Source organism: Eptatretus burgeri, chromosome 5 (assembly GCF_056783735.1).
Source record: "Eptatretus burgeri isolate ZD-2024b chromosome 5, Ebu_testis_v1, whole genome shotgun sequence".
Lineage (NCBI taxonomy): Eukaryota > Metazoa > Chordata > Myxini > Myxiniformes > Myxinidae > Eptatretus > Eptatretus burgeri.
Genome location: NC_140965.1, coordinates 19,780,983 through 19,801,136, shown reverse-complemented (window position 1 = coordinate 19,801,136; position 20,154 = coordinate 19,780,983). Strand labels below are relative to the sequence as shown.

General features: G+C 44.3%; 1 protein-coding gene across 5 annotated transcripts in view; it reads right to left on the bottom strand.

Moving 5' to 3' along the window:
* The window catches only part of CD2BP2 (CD2 cytoplasmic tail binding protein 2), a 40,462-nt gene that overhangs the window by 11,994 nt on the left and 8,314 nt on the right, over nt 1-20,154 (bottom strand). For all 5 annotated transcript variants that reach the window (XM_085880922.1, XM_085880917.1, XM_085880919.1 and 2 more), the window contains 3 exons: nt 15,637-15,742; nt 13,136-13,292; nt 2,387-2,544 (listed from right to left, as the gene is read on the bottom strand). In XM_085880922.1, the coding sequence (XP_085737048.1) occupies nt 2,387-2,544; nt 13,136-13,292; nt 15,637-15,735 (414 nt within the window). In that variant the 5' untranslated portion in view covers nt 15,736-15,742. The remainder of the gene's footprint in view (nt 1-2,386; nt 2,545-13,135; nt 13,293-15,636; nt 15,743-20,154) is intronic.

Sequence of the window (20,154 nt, the reverse complement as noted above, 5' to 3'; positions counted from 1 at the left end):
TGAGTACATGTGTAGTTAGCCCCAAACCCGTTGTTTAGAGGGAATAAATGTGATTCATTCGGGCTGCGACCCTTTGAGATAGTCGTTTTTCTGTTCTATCTTTATTTTGAACCAACCACGTCTCAATCGCCATCACACAACAACCACCAACCGCAACGCCGCTTCACAACAACAACAACAACGCCAACAGCCACGACCTTTACCTTTACAACTCGCTCCCGCAAACATCGCATCACCGCCATTCCAAACGTCGCCATGGCCATAAACCACCACAATAAACCCTCCACCACCTTCACCTCTCCTTCTGCGGCCATTCCCGCACCGCTTGTGGGCACCGAGCGTCAGGCTGTCCTGGCCTCGTGCGGGACGCACGCCGAGCCGCGGGTGCAAAGTGCGGCCTTTCCGAGGAGAAGTCGGATCAGGAATGATACACGCCCACTTCTGATCCGTCCGATCAGCAAGCGCGGCGCGGTTTGGCCCCGCCTCCAGGCGCGTCAGAGTAGAATCGATATATGCAAATTCGAGGATCAGGGGAGACTCACGCCCCTTTTTCTCCGTCCAATGGGCGAGTGTGGCTCCACCCCCGAGCTCGTTCTGATCCAGAAATTTGCATATGGGTTCTCCTGCCGGACTATAAAGCGCCGAGCGCGGGGCGAATATAGTCAGTTCGAGGCAGTCAGTTGGAGAAGAGTCAAGGCGAGTTTGAGAAGAGTCAAGTCGGGTCTGGAGAGGAGAAGTCTGTCGGAGCTCGCAGTCTGTTTGGGGTTCGGAGTCTGTCGGGGAGCTGCAGAGAGAGGAAGCCTGGAGCGCGGTCGAGGTGATTTGCTGCAGTCGGCTGAGGAGAATTGGGGAGGAGACCGAAGGGTTCGGGTCCGAGGCAAGGAAGACGGCGGTCGGCGACGAGCTCGCAGTGGAGTCGCTCGTCGTGGGACCCAAGCAAGCCAGCTATCCTCTTTCCCCAGAGCATCAACAATTCCCCCCTTCCCCCCCCCCCGCGCTGAGATAGTGCGAAAAGGGGGCCCCGTTCCCACCCCACTCCAAGCAGTGCCAACGAAACCCGCGAAGGAGCGCGGAGTCGGGGCACCGCCGCGCCGCGACATTTGCGGCTCATCACAAGACACGGGTAGGATCCACCCGGTCTCGCGGCCCACAGGCCCCGTCTGCCCCCTTGTCTTTGAGGGTGGCCCTTTTCTTTTGCTTTTGAGTAAATGTGTTGTCGGCGCTGTCTGTAAAGTAAAACTGTGTAAGTGTTGCCGTGTGCACGCGTAGTCGGTAGAAGATCTGCATTGTTGTGTTTCTTTTGTAGCATCTGCTTTTTGTGCATAATTGTTGTAATTGTATATGTGTGCTCTCCGTGTGCCGCGGAATAAATGTGCATTATGTTGAACTGTTTTTCCCGTTTCGCTTCGTCTTTTCTTTAATTGAATCTCCATCTTGCTTCACGTAAAGGGTTGGTAGTGGGCTTAATACGCCCGATAATTAATCGGAACCGTCGAGGCCGACGATAACACCGCTCGGTTATCCCGCTAGTACGGAACAGGTCGCTTAAGTGGCCCGTGTCCAGAGTTGACCTGCGGCGAGGTGCGATCGCCCGGTCTACCCTCCGCGTGGGTACTTAGGTAGGTCGAGTTTGGCGAACAACCCTATCCCACGCAGGGGGCCGATTGGCACGATCGTGGTGAGGCCGAAAGGCCCACCCGTGACTAGCTCCCGGCGTTAGTCCGAGAGGGTCACGACAGAATTGTCCGTCCAGTGGGCGACGTGCCGCGATTCGAGTTTCGTGGCCGCTCGCACGCCGGCGGGCGCGAATTCGCAACAATATTGTCCAGCCAGTGATCCCGAAAGTCTCAACTATTTATCTTCAGTTTGGTATCACAAGAACTTGGAACCAGTTCCAACTTGATGAGCCCCAAAGGGCAAAGCAACCATCCTTATTTTGTTCAAGGATCACATGATCATGTAAAAGTGCAGCTCACCTCTCTGACACAGGTTCAGCAGTGAAAGAGTTCATGGGAGCAGACGAGAGTGTTGTGGTTAAAATAATTACCTGCAGAATCTTCATTCTTTGATGTAGGACAATTCACTCGACAACTACACCAAGAGAACTCACCTTTTGTAATTTATGTTGATTATATTTCTTCACCTTTTGTAATTGTTGCACAGAACAAATAACCACAGTTATTGATTATCATATTGTTTTATTACCACATCGATGATTAAATCCATGGGAAAAGATAATTCAACAAAAGGGCCTAAAGTTTATTGATACCCAAGAGTGTGTGTCATCAATAAATAATGCATCGGTTGAATCACCATGCCTCTCACACGTCCATCCAGTGTTCTTGCATTCTCCCGTACTTTTGTTCTTCCCTTACCTCACACTTACCCAGTTGATATTGTCCAGCCAGTTATCCCGAATCAAAGACTCCTTTTTCGCAAAGTAATTCCCTTCACAATCAAAATGTCCCTCGTCCATCTCCTCTTTCAGGTTAAAAGGAGTGATGGGAACCCCACCTTCACTCGTCAAAGTCTCATTCTCCTGCCCTGCCAATTAGAAGAGGTAAACAGGAAAGAAATGATAAAAAAAAATTGAACAAGCAAACATTAGCTTATCCACTAATGTGAGTGTCAGGCCAAATCCGTCCCTGCAGCACCATTTTGTCCAGCCATTTCATACAGACCGTGGGCATGGCATCTCTCAAGCCCACCACGAGACGATATCGATCGGCTGTTGTCATATGGTTTGCCAGTACAGTATTAATAAACCTTTAAGAAAAAAGAAACCGAAACGGGGAAAAAAGAGAATGCCATCTCATTACGTTGGTGGAGCGGGTGCCACACTTTCTCGGGTGTATTGGAAATCGTTGTCGGTGCATCGTCGAATTGACCCAGAGCAATACCGAGATGTTTCTACACATTCACAAGTATTGTGTTACCTTTTTCCTATACACCATGTCTGTACCCTAACAAAAGAAGGGATAAGTGGATAATAGTGCTACAGGATCAAGGACGGCTGGTCTGAAAAGTATTGGTTTCTTCTTCTTTGAGGTTTGTTGCCATATTGGCAACGAGTTTGTTTCATTACCCTGTGCTCACAAAGCCATAAGCAGGGTTAAGCGATCGCTAGCATACGTACATCGTACGTCGTACGTGACTGCATTTTGTAAAGAGCGTACATCGAAAACTGTTCAGTGGAGGAAATTGAAACTTTACCACATGTTACATGACCATGTGATGTGGCAGTCACTCTTTTGAGGTCAACATAGGCCAATTTTCGGAAATCCTCAATTTTCATCCGATTGACTTGAAATTTGAAGAGGATTTGCATGTCAAGTCACTGAATTCAAACATCAACTATTTTTGAGGTCGACATCGGCCAAAAGATCAATATAGGTCGGAATTTCTAAAATTATCAATTTTCATGCGATTGACTTGAAATTTGAACAGGATTTTCATATCAGTTCACTGACTTCAACCACAAATTATTTTTGAGGGCAAACGGAGGCCAAAAGGTCAACATCGGCCGAATTTCTAAAAATGTCAATTTTCATCCGATTAACTTGAAATTTGAAGAGGATTTGCTCATTTGGTCATTGAATTCAACCACCAATTATTTTTGAGGTCAACATCGGCCAGAATTTCTAAATTATCAATTTACATCCGTGACCATCATAAAAAATGACCATCATGTGTCATGTGGTCTGGCAGCCATATTGTATCTGAAGGAAAATCTTTGAAAATCTTCGTAGGAGAAAGCGCTTAACAGATCAATGCAACATTTAACTCATTGAGCAACTACCCATGGGAAATATGGTTTGATAAAGATGACGTCATTGGCCATGTGGTCTGGCAGACATATTGCACCAAAGAAAAAAAAAACAAACCTTAAAAAGCAAAAGAGTTGGCTCACACCAAGTCCTTCTCAAGACTGCACGGGGTATGTATTCTCTGAATATCATCTAATTTTATGAGGAGTTAATGTGAAACAGGCATTGTTTTGATCCAATAAAAAGAGGATTGTTAAAACCTTGTATTTTTGTTCGCCTGCAATTTATAATTTAACTCGACTCGGTAGTGTAATGGTCGTTTGACGCTCTTCATTTAAAAATGATAGAGTAGGGATAACCAACCATAGGTTGGCAATAGTAATGTAGGCTTTCATGGGTCGGATGTAATGACGTGATCCTGTGTTGAATTTCCTTGTAATGCAACTCGTACATGTTACCACTGTCTTCGTGTGGGCTGAGCGGTTCGCCAAAAGTGGAATATGTCAAGCGCCCCAAAAAAGATCGCCAATCCATGCAGTAATGCACCATATGGTATCAAATATCCAAACAGATGATATCTATACAAATAAGTGTGTGTGTGTGTGTGTGTGTGTGTGTGTGTGTGTGTGTGTGTGTGTGTGTGTGTGTGTGTGTGTGTGTGTGTGTGTGTGTGTCAGTGTGTGCCTGTGTCCCCTCCATAAATCCAAGGCCATGAAACCTAGCAGCCTGAAACTTTGCATACATACCAAGAAAACTCCAAGGAAGTGCATGACTGAAAATTGTGTTTTTGTTGTTAGTTAAAACACCCCATTTTGAAGATAATTAACAACCTTATTTAATTATATCCTTTATCAGGTGCATCCTCGGTCACCGCTCCAAATGGGGTCTTAAGGCGTATCCTCGGTAACCTCGGGGGGTCTGAAGCTGCCATGTTTTTTGGCCTGCTCAACCATGCTTCGACCTGGAACATGCCGCAACGATTGCTTCATGATGGTTTCAATATTTTTTTTTCACTTTCCTAACTCATATTATGGAATACCTGTTCATCAGAGCGTTGAATCACTGTATACATCACTTTTGTAAGTACAATAGTTTTCAAGTTAGGCCTTAGTTATTTTATAACTTGGTTTACGGATCCGTTGACGGTATATTTGCCAAAATGAAATATAAATATAAAACACATTTTTAGCCTTTTTAGGTCATCTCTTCGAGCATGACCTAATAATATGGGTGTCGATGTCCTTCGATCCGTCCGTCCGTCTGTTCACAATGAAGTTGAAGCGGGAGATCTGGTCATTAGTGATCCTGATAGAGGTCGATGAGACATACACGATGGTATGACTTTCAAGGTCACTGAAGGTCAAGGTCAAGGTCACGAGGCCTTTGAAGTTGCGAAAATGACGATTTTCAAATTCTATCTCCTCCGCCATTTCTCAAGCGATCTTGAATTTGATTGTAGCATATGAATCTATGGGACAATATCTAAATTTGGTCAGGCCGGATTTTCGATATTCGCTTTCGTTTTCGTGTCACGTGACTTCAAAGTTGGCAAAAAATGCGAAAATGACGATTTTCAAAATCTATCTCCGACATTTCTCAAGCGATATTAAATTTGATTGTGGCATATGAATGTATGGGACAATATCTAAATTTGTTTGGGACGGATTTTCGAATTTCGCTTTCGTTTTCGCGTCACTTGACTTCAAAGTTTGCAAAAACTGCCCTACCTTCAGGAGGCTATATATTCTCCACTGGGCATGGTAAAAGTTAGTGAATGGTGTCATTGCATAGCAGCTGACCTTGTTTCTCACAGAGATGACCGTCACTCCCGCACGGGTGTATTTTATATTTATACATTTTCCGCCAAAGGTGCAAAAGTTTCAAAACCCGAAATGTAAACGTCGGCATTTATTTTCAAAATATAATTTCGTGCGTGCGCGCCAAAATGCCGAGTCACCTTTAACCGAGCTGCGCAGTCGTCTTCGGTCATGGCGTCTGAGCAGTGGCCATCGTGGTTCAGATTGACTGTTGTTTCTGGGGCGAAAGTGATTGTTTGTTGTTGTTGTTGTTTTTTTGTATACCTTGTCGAGGCTCGTGTGAGAGCTAACACACAACGCACATCATGGGGGACATGAGACAAGAGAGGAGGGAGTGGGAAGGACAAACACTCTGTTTACCCACTCTGCACGTAAACAGTGGGGAACAGAGACATTAGGAGATCTGTGGAAGGGAGAGGTATGGGATGGGGAACATGGGGAACAGAAGATGGATATTACAGGGACTTTCAGGAAGGAAAGCAGAGAATTTGAAGGAGGTGGGCTTGGGTGGATTATCGGGGGTAGAAAAGATCGAGGATTTGGATGGGGGATGATAAGAGGTGGTGGTGAACAGCTGTTTTGAAGGCCTGGAGGGAAGAATGGGAATGAACAGAGTGAGGGAGTTTATTGCAAAGGTGGGAAAAAAGAGGAGTGAAAGAGTGAAGGTGAGCAGTGATTCGTGATTTTGGTAGTTTTACCAGAAGGGGGTTGTTGGCGGACCTTGAGCGCCCTGCGGAAATGTAGTGGGGACAAATTGCAGAGAGAGCTGGGGGGGGGGATGGCGAGGTTGGAGAGGAGATGATGGAAGACAGAAAGACCACTGACCAACCTGTGGTGAATGAGTGAGAGGCCCAAAGACAGCCTCATTGCGGGAGATGCCAATGATCCGAAATGCCTTGGTTTCTACAGCGTAAAGCCGAGAAAGGTGGGAGGCAGGAGCACCAGCCCAGAGTGAAGAGCAATACTCCATCAGGCTGTGGACAAAAGCTTTGTAAGTGGTCAGGAGCTCAGGTGGGCCGAGGAAGGATTTTGCACGACTGAGGATTCCCAGTCGGCGACTGGCTTTGGAGGCGAGGTTTGAAATGTGGCTTTCCCAGGAAAGGTCATGGCAGATAGTGAGACCCAGAAGGTTGAAAGAAAGGACTTCTTCCAGAGGATTGTTGAGAAAATGGATGGGGGGGTTTTCTAAACGGTCCTTTCGAAGAGACATAGTGAGAGTGTGAGATTTGTCTAGATTGAAAGACATGTTCCACGTGTTGGACCAGTTTGTGATTTTATCCAGATCTGCAGCAAGCTAAGAAGCTGCTGCTTGCCGGTCTGAGGGATGACCGGTGGTACGGCAGAGGGTGGAGTCATCAGCAAACAGATATAGAGGATTTTCCAGAGAGTCGGAGAGATCATTGATGAAAACCAGAAAAATAACAGGGCCCAGAACGCTACCTTGAGGAACTCCAGCCTGGACAAGAAGAGGGGATGAAAGAACTCCATTTAGGGCCACACGGTGACTGCGACAGGAGAGGAAGTCTGCAAGCCATGAGTTGTTAAGAAGTATGTCAGCGGTATAAATTCGAGTGACTGTATTGGTGATTTAATCACGCAACATCTTGACGACGAATATTCTGGCCGAACTATTGCATCAATGAAGTGCAGCAGCAGGGATGATTCGCACGCTACTCTCGATTGTGCCGATTTTGTTTCCATCGAAAGTTGTACACCGCTGTTCGTATTGAAAGATTTTGGTGCCAAGTACGTCAAAGTTTCCCTGTGAGATGCATTCAGCCTTCAACGGACCAGAAATCAGCCTTTGATGTGCTCATGGGGATGGGGAGATGGTACGATCAGATGCCCACTGAAAACTAAGCTGGTTATGGCTCCGATTGACCGTTTTGAGCGTGTTGACTCCGAGTAGACACCTTTTTTTAATCATATCCAGCACTATGCACTGGTGTGCACGCACACATCTAAGACTTGGACAGTAATTTTCTCGGCATTGTTTCCATTTGTTTGATGATCCAACAGGTTCCTATAAGAAAAACATGCCAGACTATATTGTAAAAACAAGTTTTAATCCTTCTTCATTGTTTTTCACATCAGATGATACAGTGAACAATGGCATCCTGCATTTGAATGGTTTTCCATCTTCAATGTTTTCTTAGATCCTCCTGGTCCGGGATTTATATCACCCCTCCCCCCCCACCTACCCTTGTCTTTTCCATGGAACTTGGAAAAAGTCATAAAAATATGTAATTTCTAAAAATTGAAATTATATTTATATTTCGACCTACCGACCCTACATTTTAGCTGAAGAACTGCGTAAACCAAGTTATAAAATAACTCAGGCCTTTGGAGCATGGAGTGATTTCATGCATTATGTGATATGATTTTCTACGATCTACTCTCAAGGACTGATTAAAGTATATCATCGAAATATTAATACGCCTTTGAGGATCGGATATCGTCCCGACTAAACAGTGTCTAAATCTGGAGTGAAATCTGATAATTTCAGGAAATACCGAGTCTTATAACTAAGCCGATATACCTATTTACTTTAGGCAAACAAGGCTATGGTCCCTCCTTCTGCATGCAAACACAATAAAATACGACATTTCAAAAGTATTAAACTTATCTTTTTATACTGTTTGGAGAATTGTAGTTAGGAACAAAAGATTTAGGAATGTGCCAAAATTAACTAGCTTCATTGAGCTATATGATGTAATGCATTCACTGCTTGACATCATGTCCTGTTACCCTGAAGGACTGCCTAACCATACCATCTGCCAGATCTGTGTATCTTTTCGGAGATTTTGCGAGGTGCTCTACAAGGTATCAAAGCAAATCTGGTGAAAACGGATGTTGTAAAATTAACTTAAAACGTTTGCGCGGACCATGAATCGATGTACCACGTGATGCATGCACAGACGAGCAGGCAACGCGGCAGATTATCTGCAATGTTTATTTCACGGAAGATTAAACTTTGCGATGTCTCCAGGGTTGTTCTACATAACACAGCAACTACTTTGTGGATAAAGCCATTCTTTGAACGAATTCATTTAATTTCTTTAACTGTTGCGGGCACAGTGAAGACAGGCTTTAAAGTTAAAGGGATCCCACATGGTATGCAGTCACAGCCAGCCCAGCCGTTCCTTATCATCCATTTAATTGGAGTACTTCCTTGAATGCTTAAGCCACTTGCCGAGTGCCCTACAGTTGGTAGCGGTACCGCGCTACGTCACACTGAGCGAATTGTTCACTCACTGTGGACGCATTTGCTGTGCCACAACATTCAGTGAGTGGTTCGTGCTCAGTCATCCTGAGCGAGTGGTTCGTGCTCCGTCATTCTGAGCGAGCGGTTCATGCTCCATCAGTCAGAGCGAGTGGTTCGTGCTCCATCATTCTCAGCGAGTTGTTTGTGCTTCGTCATTCTGAGTGAGTTGTTCATGCTCCATCATTCTCAGCGAGTTGTTTGTGCTCTGTCATTCTGAGTGAGTTGTTCATGCTCCATCATTCTGAGCGAGTTGTTTGTGCTCTGTCATTCTGAGCGAGTTGTTCGTGCTCCGTCATCCTGAATGAGTGGTCGGTGCTCCGTCATTCTGAAAGAGCGGTTCGTGCTCCATCAGTCAGAGCGAGTGGTTCGTGCTCCGTCATTATGGGCGAGTTGTTCATGCTTCATCATTCTGAGCAAGTTGTTTGTGCTCCATCATTCTGAGCGAGTTATTTGTGCTCCGTCATTCTGAGCGAGTTGTTCATGCTCTATCATTCTGAGCGAGTTGTTTGGCTCCGTCATTCTAGACAAGTTATTCATGCTCCATCATTCTGAGCGAGGTTTGTGCTCCGTCTTCTTGAATGAGTGGTCGGTGCTCCATCATTCTGAAAGAGTGGTTCGTGCTCCATCAGTCAGAGCGAGTGGTTCGTGCTCCGTCATTCTGGGCGAGTTGTTCATGCTCAATCATTCTGAGCAAGTTGTTTGTGCTCCATCATTCTGAGCGAGTTATTCATGCTCCATCATTCTGAGCGAGGTTTGTGCTCCGTCTTCTTGAATGAGTGGTCGGTGCTCCGTCATTCTGGGCGAGTTGTTCATGCTCAATCATTCTGAGTGAGTTGTTTGAGCTCCGTCATTCTGAGCGAGTAGTTGTGAAATAACACCCAATTTCCGAGCTGTTTGCCTTATTAACTTGTTTTTCTCGCCAAATTCTTATTAACGCCAATTTTTTTCTCCACCCATCACACGTCCCTGTTTATAAAGAATAACGTTTGTGAAGGTATCCCTGAAATGTCTATGTAAATGCAACGTTCTTTTTCGGTGAAAGCTACTCAAGGTCTTTGGATTGTATACAGTACGTACTGTAGTCGGTAATCACACTGACTCCAACTTGCCGATTCCTGAAAAATTGCCGATATTGGCCAAGCACTAATGTGTGTGTGTGTGTGTGTGTGTGTGTGTGTGTGTGTGTGTGTGTGTGTGTGTGTGTGTGTGTGTGTGTGTGTGTGTGTGTGTGTGGTTGGTTCATAAAGCATAACATCTCTCTGATAACTCCCCTATCCCCACCCCTCTTTCTGTTTCCCATCCTTGCTCTACCCCCTCCCAATGCAGTGCAGCACCCTCCTCCCACACCTAACTACCTACCGATCTCTCCTGCTCTCTCTCTCTCTGGACTGAACATATCCAGACGGTGGTTATGTCGAGGCGGTGTTTGTCTCTGCATGTATAATGACGGTGATTATATCCAGATGGACCCTGCCCTCACAATGCCTTCCATTGCTCTCCCCTCATGCTGCTTTCCCTTGCCCTCCCTTCATGCTGCCTTCCCTTGCCCTCCCTCACGCCGCCTTGCCTTCCCCCACCCCTCCTCGCTCCTCCAGCCCTCCTTACTCTCCCCTCCTTCCTCGTTCCCCCATCCTTCCTCGGTCTCCCTCCCTCCCCTCACCCTTTCCTCCTTCCTCTATCCCTTCCCACCTTCTTACTTCCCCCTCCCCCCTTAATATATCCGCGTTCACGAAGTGATGGATTGTATTTGCAAGTATTATAATAAAACTGTCCCATTCAAAGTTTTATTGTAATTATGAAAATAAAATTTTGAACAGCCTCTATGGTTTGTTGAGCTAGTAGATTTATCACATACAGGAGGAGGACATTAAGAGGCAGCGTACATTTGCTTGAATTAAATGAACATTAGTAGAAAATGGACACGGATTAAGTAGAATATCATCCTGGGAATCAGGAATCGGAGCACATGTGCTCACATGGGAACATTGTGTAGATTGACCCAAACAATAAATGCATTTCATGTTTGAAACATTGGAAAAGATTTGCTTCACATTACAACTTTGTTTTCAAACTTCGAACTTTTCAAACCACTTAACACAGAAAAGCAACAGAAACGTGAATTTGTCACCGTGAAAACTCGAGTTCATAGAACACGATACCCCATGCAGTGTTCAAGTTTATACTTCAATCTTTATCAAAATTATTTTGAAGATCGTTTAAAAAAAACTCCGGAAGTTTCGTGCTGTTGAAGTAGTCTTATGCATCACCCTTTTCCACCACAATTATACACCACCCTTTTACACATGTCCAGGCACTGCAATACGGAGGGATTTTGGAAGCGACAAGAAGGCGATTTGTGTTCTACAGTGTTCAAGTATATAAATCAATTTAAATAAAATAAAGATTGTAAAAGCTGTATTTCAATAAATTAATTCTGGAATTTACCACCATTGCCATAGTGTCTATTACATCACGTTATTTAACACGTTACATTCGTTCTTCATGCCTGTTGTTTGTGTCCTTTATGACATCAGTAAAAACAGTAAGTTTCCTGTTTGGAATGATTTTCAATTACGTTTAACTGCCAGACAGGGAGACAGAGCAAAAAGAAATATCTCACTCCTCTCTGCGCGTAAGCAATCGGGATTAATTCTGAGCCAAAGTACTGATAAACTGCAGGTTTGTTTTTCGATTCATGTTCCGAAAAGTTCAAAATATAACATTCTAGATTGAAATAAGCTGTTCCTCGATCAAAAATGGACGTTTATAGACAGGCGGACGGACCTGAACCAATTGCTTAACAATGCTTTTCGCTTCACGTGCGTGGGGGTAATAAAGCGAGGGAAGTTGTACAGACAGAGACAAAGCCAAAAAGAAATGCATGCAAGGTAGATAGATACACTCACAAGGTAGATGTGTTGTGGGGCCGAGTTTCGGTGGCGAGCATGACCGCTAAGGTGGAGCAGTAGATTCGGCTCCACCGAACACCCGGAATCGAGGTCGTACCTTTCAGATGAATCCGAAAGGTCACGGGTCCCTTATCGGACCAAAGATCGCCAATAGGTCGACCATGTGGGATAAGGTCAATTGCCAATTTCAATATACCTAAATACCCACGTCGTCCAAACTACCGGGGAAATTCACCCTCGGCAGGATCTGCGCGATCCGGGCCATTACCGAGCCGGATCTGAATCGTACCCCGAGCGGAGAGTACCAGATTCCTGCCGGGCTGATTGCACGATTACGGCAACAATGAAGCCTCCTAATTCCCGTTCGCAACGCGGCAAACCAATGATAGAAAGGACAAGGACGAGCTGGGACATTCAACAAGAGGGGAATGTATTTACAATAATCGGGGGAACGAGGGGAGCACATAAGGGCAGGGTTATCCGACTAAGCAATGCAAATAATGTACAACAAAAGCACTTAACAATTCTACTTAGACAAGACAGGCCCGCACACCCAAAAAAGAAAATGGACCCGCCGGGTCTTTATTCGGCTCTCCAGCCGAGGAGGATAGTTCAGCTGGGAGTCAGGACAGCTGGCTACCTGGCCGCGAGCGCGCGGCTGGTCGTCCACCCCTACCCAGAGCTCCGGTCGCCAAAGGACAGACCAGGGAAGCCGAATCCAGAGGAGGCGAGACGAGATGATCTCCCTTGATGAAAATCGATCGCTTGCTGTAATGCGACAGACGAGACACCTCCGAAGCGTGGGATCCTGTCCGCCGCAAACCCAGGCAGACGTGATTCGAGACATCCAGGACGCAAACTCTCACCCTCGTCCTGACAACCACACTCTCCTCTTCAGGAGGTAGGGAGGGGCCTCTTCTCCTGGCCACTCGCCTCCTGATTGGTCGGACCCATCGCGCGATTCCCTGGCCGTCTTCCATTGGACGGGCCCACGGTAGGCGGGGCAACTCCCACCCTTCTGGGTGGAGTCCCGATCAGAGGTGTTTGTATCTCCGCCTACCTCCTCACCTCCGGCCACGTGCGTAATGGCGATGGTGCTGAGTGGGAGATGGGGCGAGTGAGACACCTGCTCCTTGCTGTGAGCAGAGTGTTGTTGTTGTGAAAGCGAAGATGGCGTTGTTGTCATTGTTATAAGTGATGTAAAAATCCTAACTATAAAATAATTCCGCAGCCCACGTACAATTAATTCCCATTAGACTCGGGACGGGACCCTAACGAGAAACACATACTTATCGATATAACTGATCCATAAGGACTCGGGCTGTTGTGTGCTCATGGCTGCCAGATTTGTAACAGATGTACCTGTTTAGTGCTTACCCTCGATGTCATCGATGTTCAGGATGGAGTAGTTGGATGATGTTCTTCCTCCCCGCATCTCTCCTTCCTCATCATCCTCCTCTTCCTCATCACTATCGAGTGAATGCTTGGCTTTGAACCTGCTACCTGCTCCTGTGACCGCCCTTTTACTTCCATCCTGCAAAAAGGTCCATTTGAAATAAACCTTAATAATCAGGGGCTCACTTATAGTTTGCTTTTTGGAACACAATACAAGTACTCAGCAAGCGCTGTATCCACAACCCAGGTACCCAGCAAGCACCGTATCAACAATACAAGTACCCAGCAAGTGCTATATCCCCAAGTAAAATTTTTTTTTTTTCAAAAAAATATGTAAAAACAGAGAGGGATGAATTCTCAAACAAACAACCAAACAAGGTAGGAATGACACCACATTATGATGCTACAATACAACACCACAATCCTTTTATGGATTACCATCACGATATCTTTTGACATTTTACTTTTGTTGTGGGATTGTGATGGATGAAGAAAAAGGATGAAAAATAAGAACGAAGAAGAATAACAATGAAGAATGACACCACATTACGATGCTACAATACGACACAACAATCCTCTTCTGGTTTAGCATCACGATATCTTTTGACATTTTACTTTTGTTGTGGGATTGAAATGGACTTTTGAAATGGAGAGATTGGTCGGTCCGGTAGTATTACCCTCGGAATTTCCGGATTACGATGTAGAGAACCCAGGTTCAAATCCTGTGTACCAGATGTTTGTCGATTATCGACTAGTGTCCATGTAATTCTTGTAAAAGTGCACCGGTCTCCTCACATCTTATTCCTTCATGTGATTTAAAGAGTAGGTTTTGGGTCGCTGATGACTTCGCGTGATTCGAAGGTTGTAATCACATTAATAATTAATCGTTGGGCAATTATTTTCTTACATTTGAAACTCAAAATATGCTGAAATTAACTTTTAAGTCAAAACTTTTGTTAGTGATCGAAAAACAGACCGGAATTTACCGAAGATGCTATGACGTCACGTTCTCCGAAAACTTCGTGAACATTCGGAAACAGCGTGTGAACAATGACGAGATGCGAATTGGAGAGTGATTTCAGCGGCGATGAAATTGAGTGTTTTCATTCCGATATTGCCGAGGACGAGTCGGAGGATGATGGGAATTTATACTATGGAGTTTCTGGCCCTGAGTTATATAAATTTGAGCCACTTGCAAGTGCCAGAAAACAGCCTATTCCGTGTACAAGTGGCAGGACTGACTGCCTGGCAGTTCATACTGACAGACTCCACCAGACAGATTGGTTTGTAGATTTTCATTTTTTTGTTCGATGCATAAAATAATGTAAAGTTTGATTTGTCTGTGACTTGATATAATAATTTTTAACCCTCGAGTCACTCAAGAGTCAGAAATAGAGGGAATCAATAATGGACCCAAATATATTATACACCGTAGCCTTGGCGTTGAAGTCTTTCTGACAGCTGAGCTTGACCCCAGCGAAAGTGAACAGTTAGAACAAACCCCAACTTTCAAGAGACTGTTGTGGCATATAAATACCAAAACATGTTTAGCCTCATTGGGAAATATTCTACCAAATTTAGAAAAAAAAAGTGGAAAATTGATCAATTTTTCACAATTGAAATGAAATAGCCCAATTTGCTGATGCTGTTAAAAAAAGTAATTTAATCAACAATAAGTTGATTTGTTGAGAAATTGTTTCATGCTTGTGTTTTTCAGAAAGTTTATTTATGTGTTTTTCCATGTACTCTTTAAGAATACATTTCAAGGTTTTTCTCACTTAAACTCAACAATTGATTCTGTGACAGAGCAGTATCTGGAGAACTTGTCAACTAACAACTCATATTCACAGAGTGGTGATCAGATGTGTTTATGCCTTCATAATCCTCGGCTGTGAAATGGTCACCACAAATGACAAGTCGATCTAAAGGGTCCTCTTTACCCGTTTTCTTTGGGGGAAAATTCGCCCATTTTGTTTGTACAAATCTTATCCACTGCCAGCGAATGTTTGATTCCTTTGGGAATCGGTGGGAGCGATTATCTGTTTTCCAGCCATTTTCGCAAAACATGACGACACACGTACGAGGCATGATGTACAAATATCCAAATAACTTTGTTCTACAATAATTCAAAATAAAAAAGGATAATATAGACAGTTGCAAGCTCAAAAAAAGCGAAAGAACGGCCCACTGAACTGGACACTTCTTCAATGAGCGAGTGAGCGTCCGCTTTGTTTTGGAGAACGTGACGTCACCATCCATATATGGCACGTGGCTGTTTTTTTCAACAGCCTCGAGATATAACAACTTCGGAGTTAAACTGCATTAATTTTCCCAAGAGTTAGGCAACCACAATAGTTTGCATCAAACTATTTAATGTTTGGTGACCCGCAACCTGCTCTTTCAGTGCAAGCTCCATGCAGGCTTTAGATTAATATAAAATAAAAATAAAATGCAGTTCACAGTTAACACACAAGGACACTTACTCGTTTAAGCTGCAGATCCAGCTCTTCTTCTGCCTTTTCTTCATTTTGTTCTTCGTCCTGCTTCAACTGAGCCTCAAATCGTACTTTTCGTTTCAACATTGTTGGGCTTGAGCAGAAACGACAGTCACAGAGAAAGAAAATCATTCTTACAACCCTCTCCAAATCCAAAACCGTAAAGATAATCAGCAGCTGATGATCCATTGTGTAGTCACGTCAAAAGATGTTCACACAACCGTTTGTGATGTTAAGGGAATGCATCAGGAGTATTGAGCAGCACATTTCCTTTTTGTATACAGTCAAGGCTCGTGGAGGAGCTAGAAAACAGAACTGATGAGGATGCAATATCACAGAAGGAACAGCAGAGAGAAGGGGGAAATATGAACAGTAGGGCCGAGGGAGAAAATAGACAGAGACGGACAAACAAGGGATGCGGATAACAATGAGGGGTAGGCAAGAATGCAAGGGGTGGGCAAGATGGATACAGAAGCAAAATCTGGAGATATGGAGGGGTGGGGTGGTTTAATGGGTGTGGAAAAGATCAGGATTTTGGATGGGGGATGATCTGAGATGGTGGTGACCAGCTGTCTCAAAGACCTAGAGGTTCACGCTCATCACTCGTCTCGGAACAAAGCCAGCCGTAAAGAGGCTAGATTAAAGGTTCACGCTTAATATTTTCCCCAATCATATCTCGTTCAAAAGCAAAGTATTATAAAGCTATTCAATTTATCCAAGGAACAAAGCACCGGTGCCAAGCATATCATACACTGTGCAAGATGAGCAAGGAAAGGACTTAACTGATCAATACAATCTGCAGTCTCCTCGTTTTCCAGAATTCCAGCTGCCACATAAAATATACAGCATCTGTTTGTACCAGGTTACAAGAATATTGTCGTGGCGCTGGTGGCCAGGTTAAATCCCCTGACCCAACCCAGACGGTTGAGCGGTTTCTTCTTATTTAGGAGGCAGACACATTGATCCTCGGAGATTATCACGAGCGCGAGAAGGGCATGGGGGCAATGGCGGTGTGACGGGGGCACAGAAATTGATGCACAGGGGGAGGGGGGGTTATACTCAAACCCCATGACAAACATGGAAACAGCAACTTAAAATGAACACGGTATTTAATGACAATAGGAATATTTACAAGGGTAATTATAAATGTAACTAGAACTACGTTGTCGATGGCACACCATCGCATATTCCCGCGCGCACTGCTTTGTCCCATTAACGCTAGGTGAAATTTTATCTTGCAAAATGGACTGACTATTCTATTCTATTTGATGTGCTTTATGAACAAAGACTTACTATGTTTACTAAATCAGAAGTCATTGCAAGCATGTCAACATTTCATGAAACATTAATTTAACACTGTACAGCAATATAGAACTGTGCATCAATTTAATCATAGGAATGAACTGTGTATAATATTAATTATAATAAAAACAAGTCTGAAGACGACGATGGTTCACGAGCGGTATTTGACGATTTAGATTGTTTCAGAAGTCAAGGATGAGACAATGTGGTAATGTTTGACCAAGTTATAAATGATCAACATGATGTGGTACGAGTGACAGGTTATTAGCTGCAAAATGTCGAAAACCCGGTTTCGTTCAACAACTTTAAAAATTTGACCTTTGCATAACCTTTAAAGGTCACAAAACAGTGTTGTAGATATTAAAATAAGGAAACAGGATACGTGCTATAGCTTATTGGAGTTAGTTAGTCAAAGAAGGTCGAAAACCCAGTTCGATTCCCACAACTTTGAAAATTTGACCTTTGTGAACTTTAAAGGTCAAAGGTCAAGGATTATGACCTTTGGTGCAAAACTTTCTCTGGAGCATTCCAGGAACAATATAACGTCATATAGGCTATATGGCATTTCGCACTCCTCGGATTATCCATACTTTGATGAAATTAGCATAAAAACAAACTTGAAGGGGGCACCACGGGCAAGGTGTTCGAGATAGAGCAAAATGGTTTCAAGACTTTAGGTGGGGAATGACCTCAAGATTATGCATAAAAAATATTGTCATCCAAGCTCTCAAAGTCTGGGCGGTCGTATGATTTTTATATCAAAATTCGCAATTTTCTAAGTTCGTGACCTTGTGACCTTGACCTTGGGACAAAAATGAAAAATCGAGCTCAGTGGGGCTCTGCAGGTGCCATTGGGCTAACCAAATACCGAAACCTCAGCCAGATTCGACAAACCCCTCGGAGAAGATAATTTTTTATGTCAAAATTCGCAATTTTCTAAGTTCTTGACCTTGTGACCTTGACCTTGGGACAAAAATGAAAAATTGAGCTCCGTGGGGCTATGCAGGTGCCATTGGGCTAACCAAATACCGAAACCTCAGCCAGATTCGACAAACCCCCTAGGAGAAGATGCAAATTGAAATCGGCTACCCCTTAAAAACACAATTCGCAATTTTCTAAGTTCGTGACCTTGTGACCTTGACCTTGGGACGAAAATGAAAAATCGAGCTCCATGGGGCTATGCAGGTGCCATTGGGCTAACCAAATAGTGAAACCTCAGCCAGATTCGACAAACCCCTCGGAGAAGATAATTTTTTACGTCAAAATTCGCAATTTTCTAAGTTCTTGACCTTGTGACCTTGACCTTGGGACAAAAATGAAAAATTGAGCTCCGTGGGGCTATGCAGGTGCCATTGGGCTAACCAAATACCGAAACCCCTGTAAGATTCGACAAACCCCCTAGGAGAAGATGCAAATTGAAATCGGCTACCCCCTAAAAACACATGTTTTTTGGGCGTGGCTCCACCCATAATGGGCGCACCACGCCCATTCTCAGGAAACACAACTAGATCATGATATAAACCTCCCACCAAAATTTAATCAGGATCGGATCAAAACCCATGGAGCTATGCTCGGGACAGACAGACAGACAGACAGACAGACACACAACAATAACGAATATAGTGGTCACTTATTTTTTTCGTGAAAATATTTTTTCGTGAACCAAAAAATCAACCCCCTTGACCCCAACCCCTCTGGCCAAGCCCCTAGGGGTCAGATCAAAAATCTGAAAGTGTTGTGCACTTCCCCATAAATATATTTACTATGTCCCAAAGTTTCAAATTCCTATCTCAAATGGTGTAGGAGTTATTTTGATCCCCTATCCCCCTAAGCACCCCCTACCCCCCCCCCCAAACACCCTCTGATCATCATGTGTTTAAAAAAAATATGTTGTTAAATGTATAACTCATGAATATGTTTGATTTAAAATTCTAAAAGACAATATATATATATTTTAATCAGCTCCCATGACCCCACCCCCTCTGGCCCGGCCCTGAGGGGTCAAATCAAAAATCCAACAATGTTGTGCACTTCCCCATACATATATCTACTATGTCCCAAAGTTTCAAGTTCCAATCTCAAACGGTGTAGGAGGAGCTATTTTGACCCCCTATCCGCTAAGCACCCCCTACCCCCAAGCACCTTCTGATCATCATGTGTTTAAAAAAATATGTTGTTAAATGTATAACTCATGAATATGTTTGATTTATAAAGCTATAAGACAATTTTTATTTAATCGACCCCCATGACCCCAACCCCACTGGCCCACCCCCTAGGGGTCATATCAAAAATCCGAAAGTGTTGTGCACTTCCCCATACATATATCTACTATGTCCCAAAGTTTCAAGTTCCTATTTCAAACGGTGTCGGAGGAGTTACAGGGTAAGACAGACGGATGGATGGCAGAGACAATCACAATATTCCCGCTTTTCTTCGAAAGCGTGGGAATAATAATTATAAATATGTAAGGTAAATTAAAGTCTAAGTTGAGGCGCCTCCACACAGAGACTTCAGTACAAACAAGGGGAAACAAAATAAAAGAAAATCCTTCTTTTATTCTTGAACTTAGCTTGGCCCAGAGTTGGTCTTTGTGGAACTTGGAATTGAGGCGCTTCTTTTTGCACATGTAAATGCGCGCAAAATGGCGCCAAGTCAGTCAATCGCAGCGGGAACGTTCGTCAGACAATTCGTGAGCGGTATTCAACATCAAGGCTCAGAGACCCCATGCATCTGCTTCGTGCATCCATCCTCCTCACCGACCCACTATTTGGCATACACGAGGCTCAGGGTCCGTTCCTCATAACACGACCAAGAGCCAAATGGCAGCGTGTTGCTTCACCACGCGAGCCAAATCGCCTCAACAAAAATACAAGAATCGTGCTGTCTTCTTCATTCGTCGAAGGAAAGCAAGCCGTAAAGCCGTTCTTACAGGCCATCTCCAAACTACGTTCTTTCTTGACTGCGTGCGTCCCTCACTCTGCACTCATGCGTTCTTCCTCCAAACTCTCCACTCTCCGTCCTATTTGATCTGCTGACTCCCACACCCTCTTCCTCTTCATGCGTCTCACATCATGCCCGTCAATCCTCTGCCTCCGGGGCATGGCCTGCTCGCACGAAACCCGGGAATGCGGGGCTTCTGCCTGCTTGTAGTTGTTTTAGGGACGTGTTCCCCACCTTTGTTGCTGATCTTGGAATACAAAATGT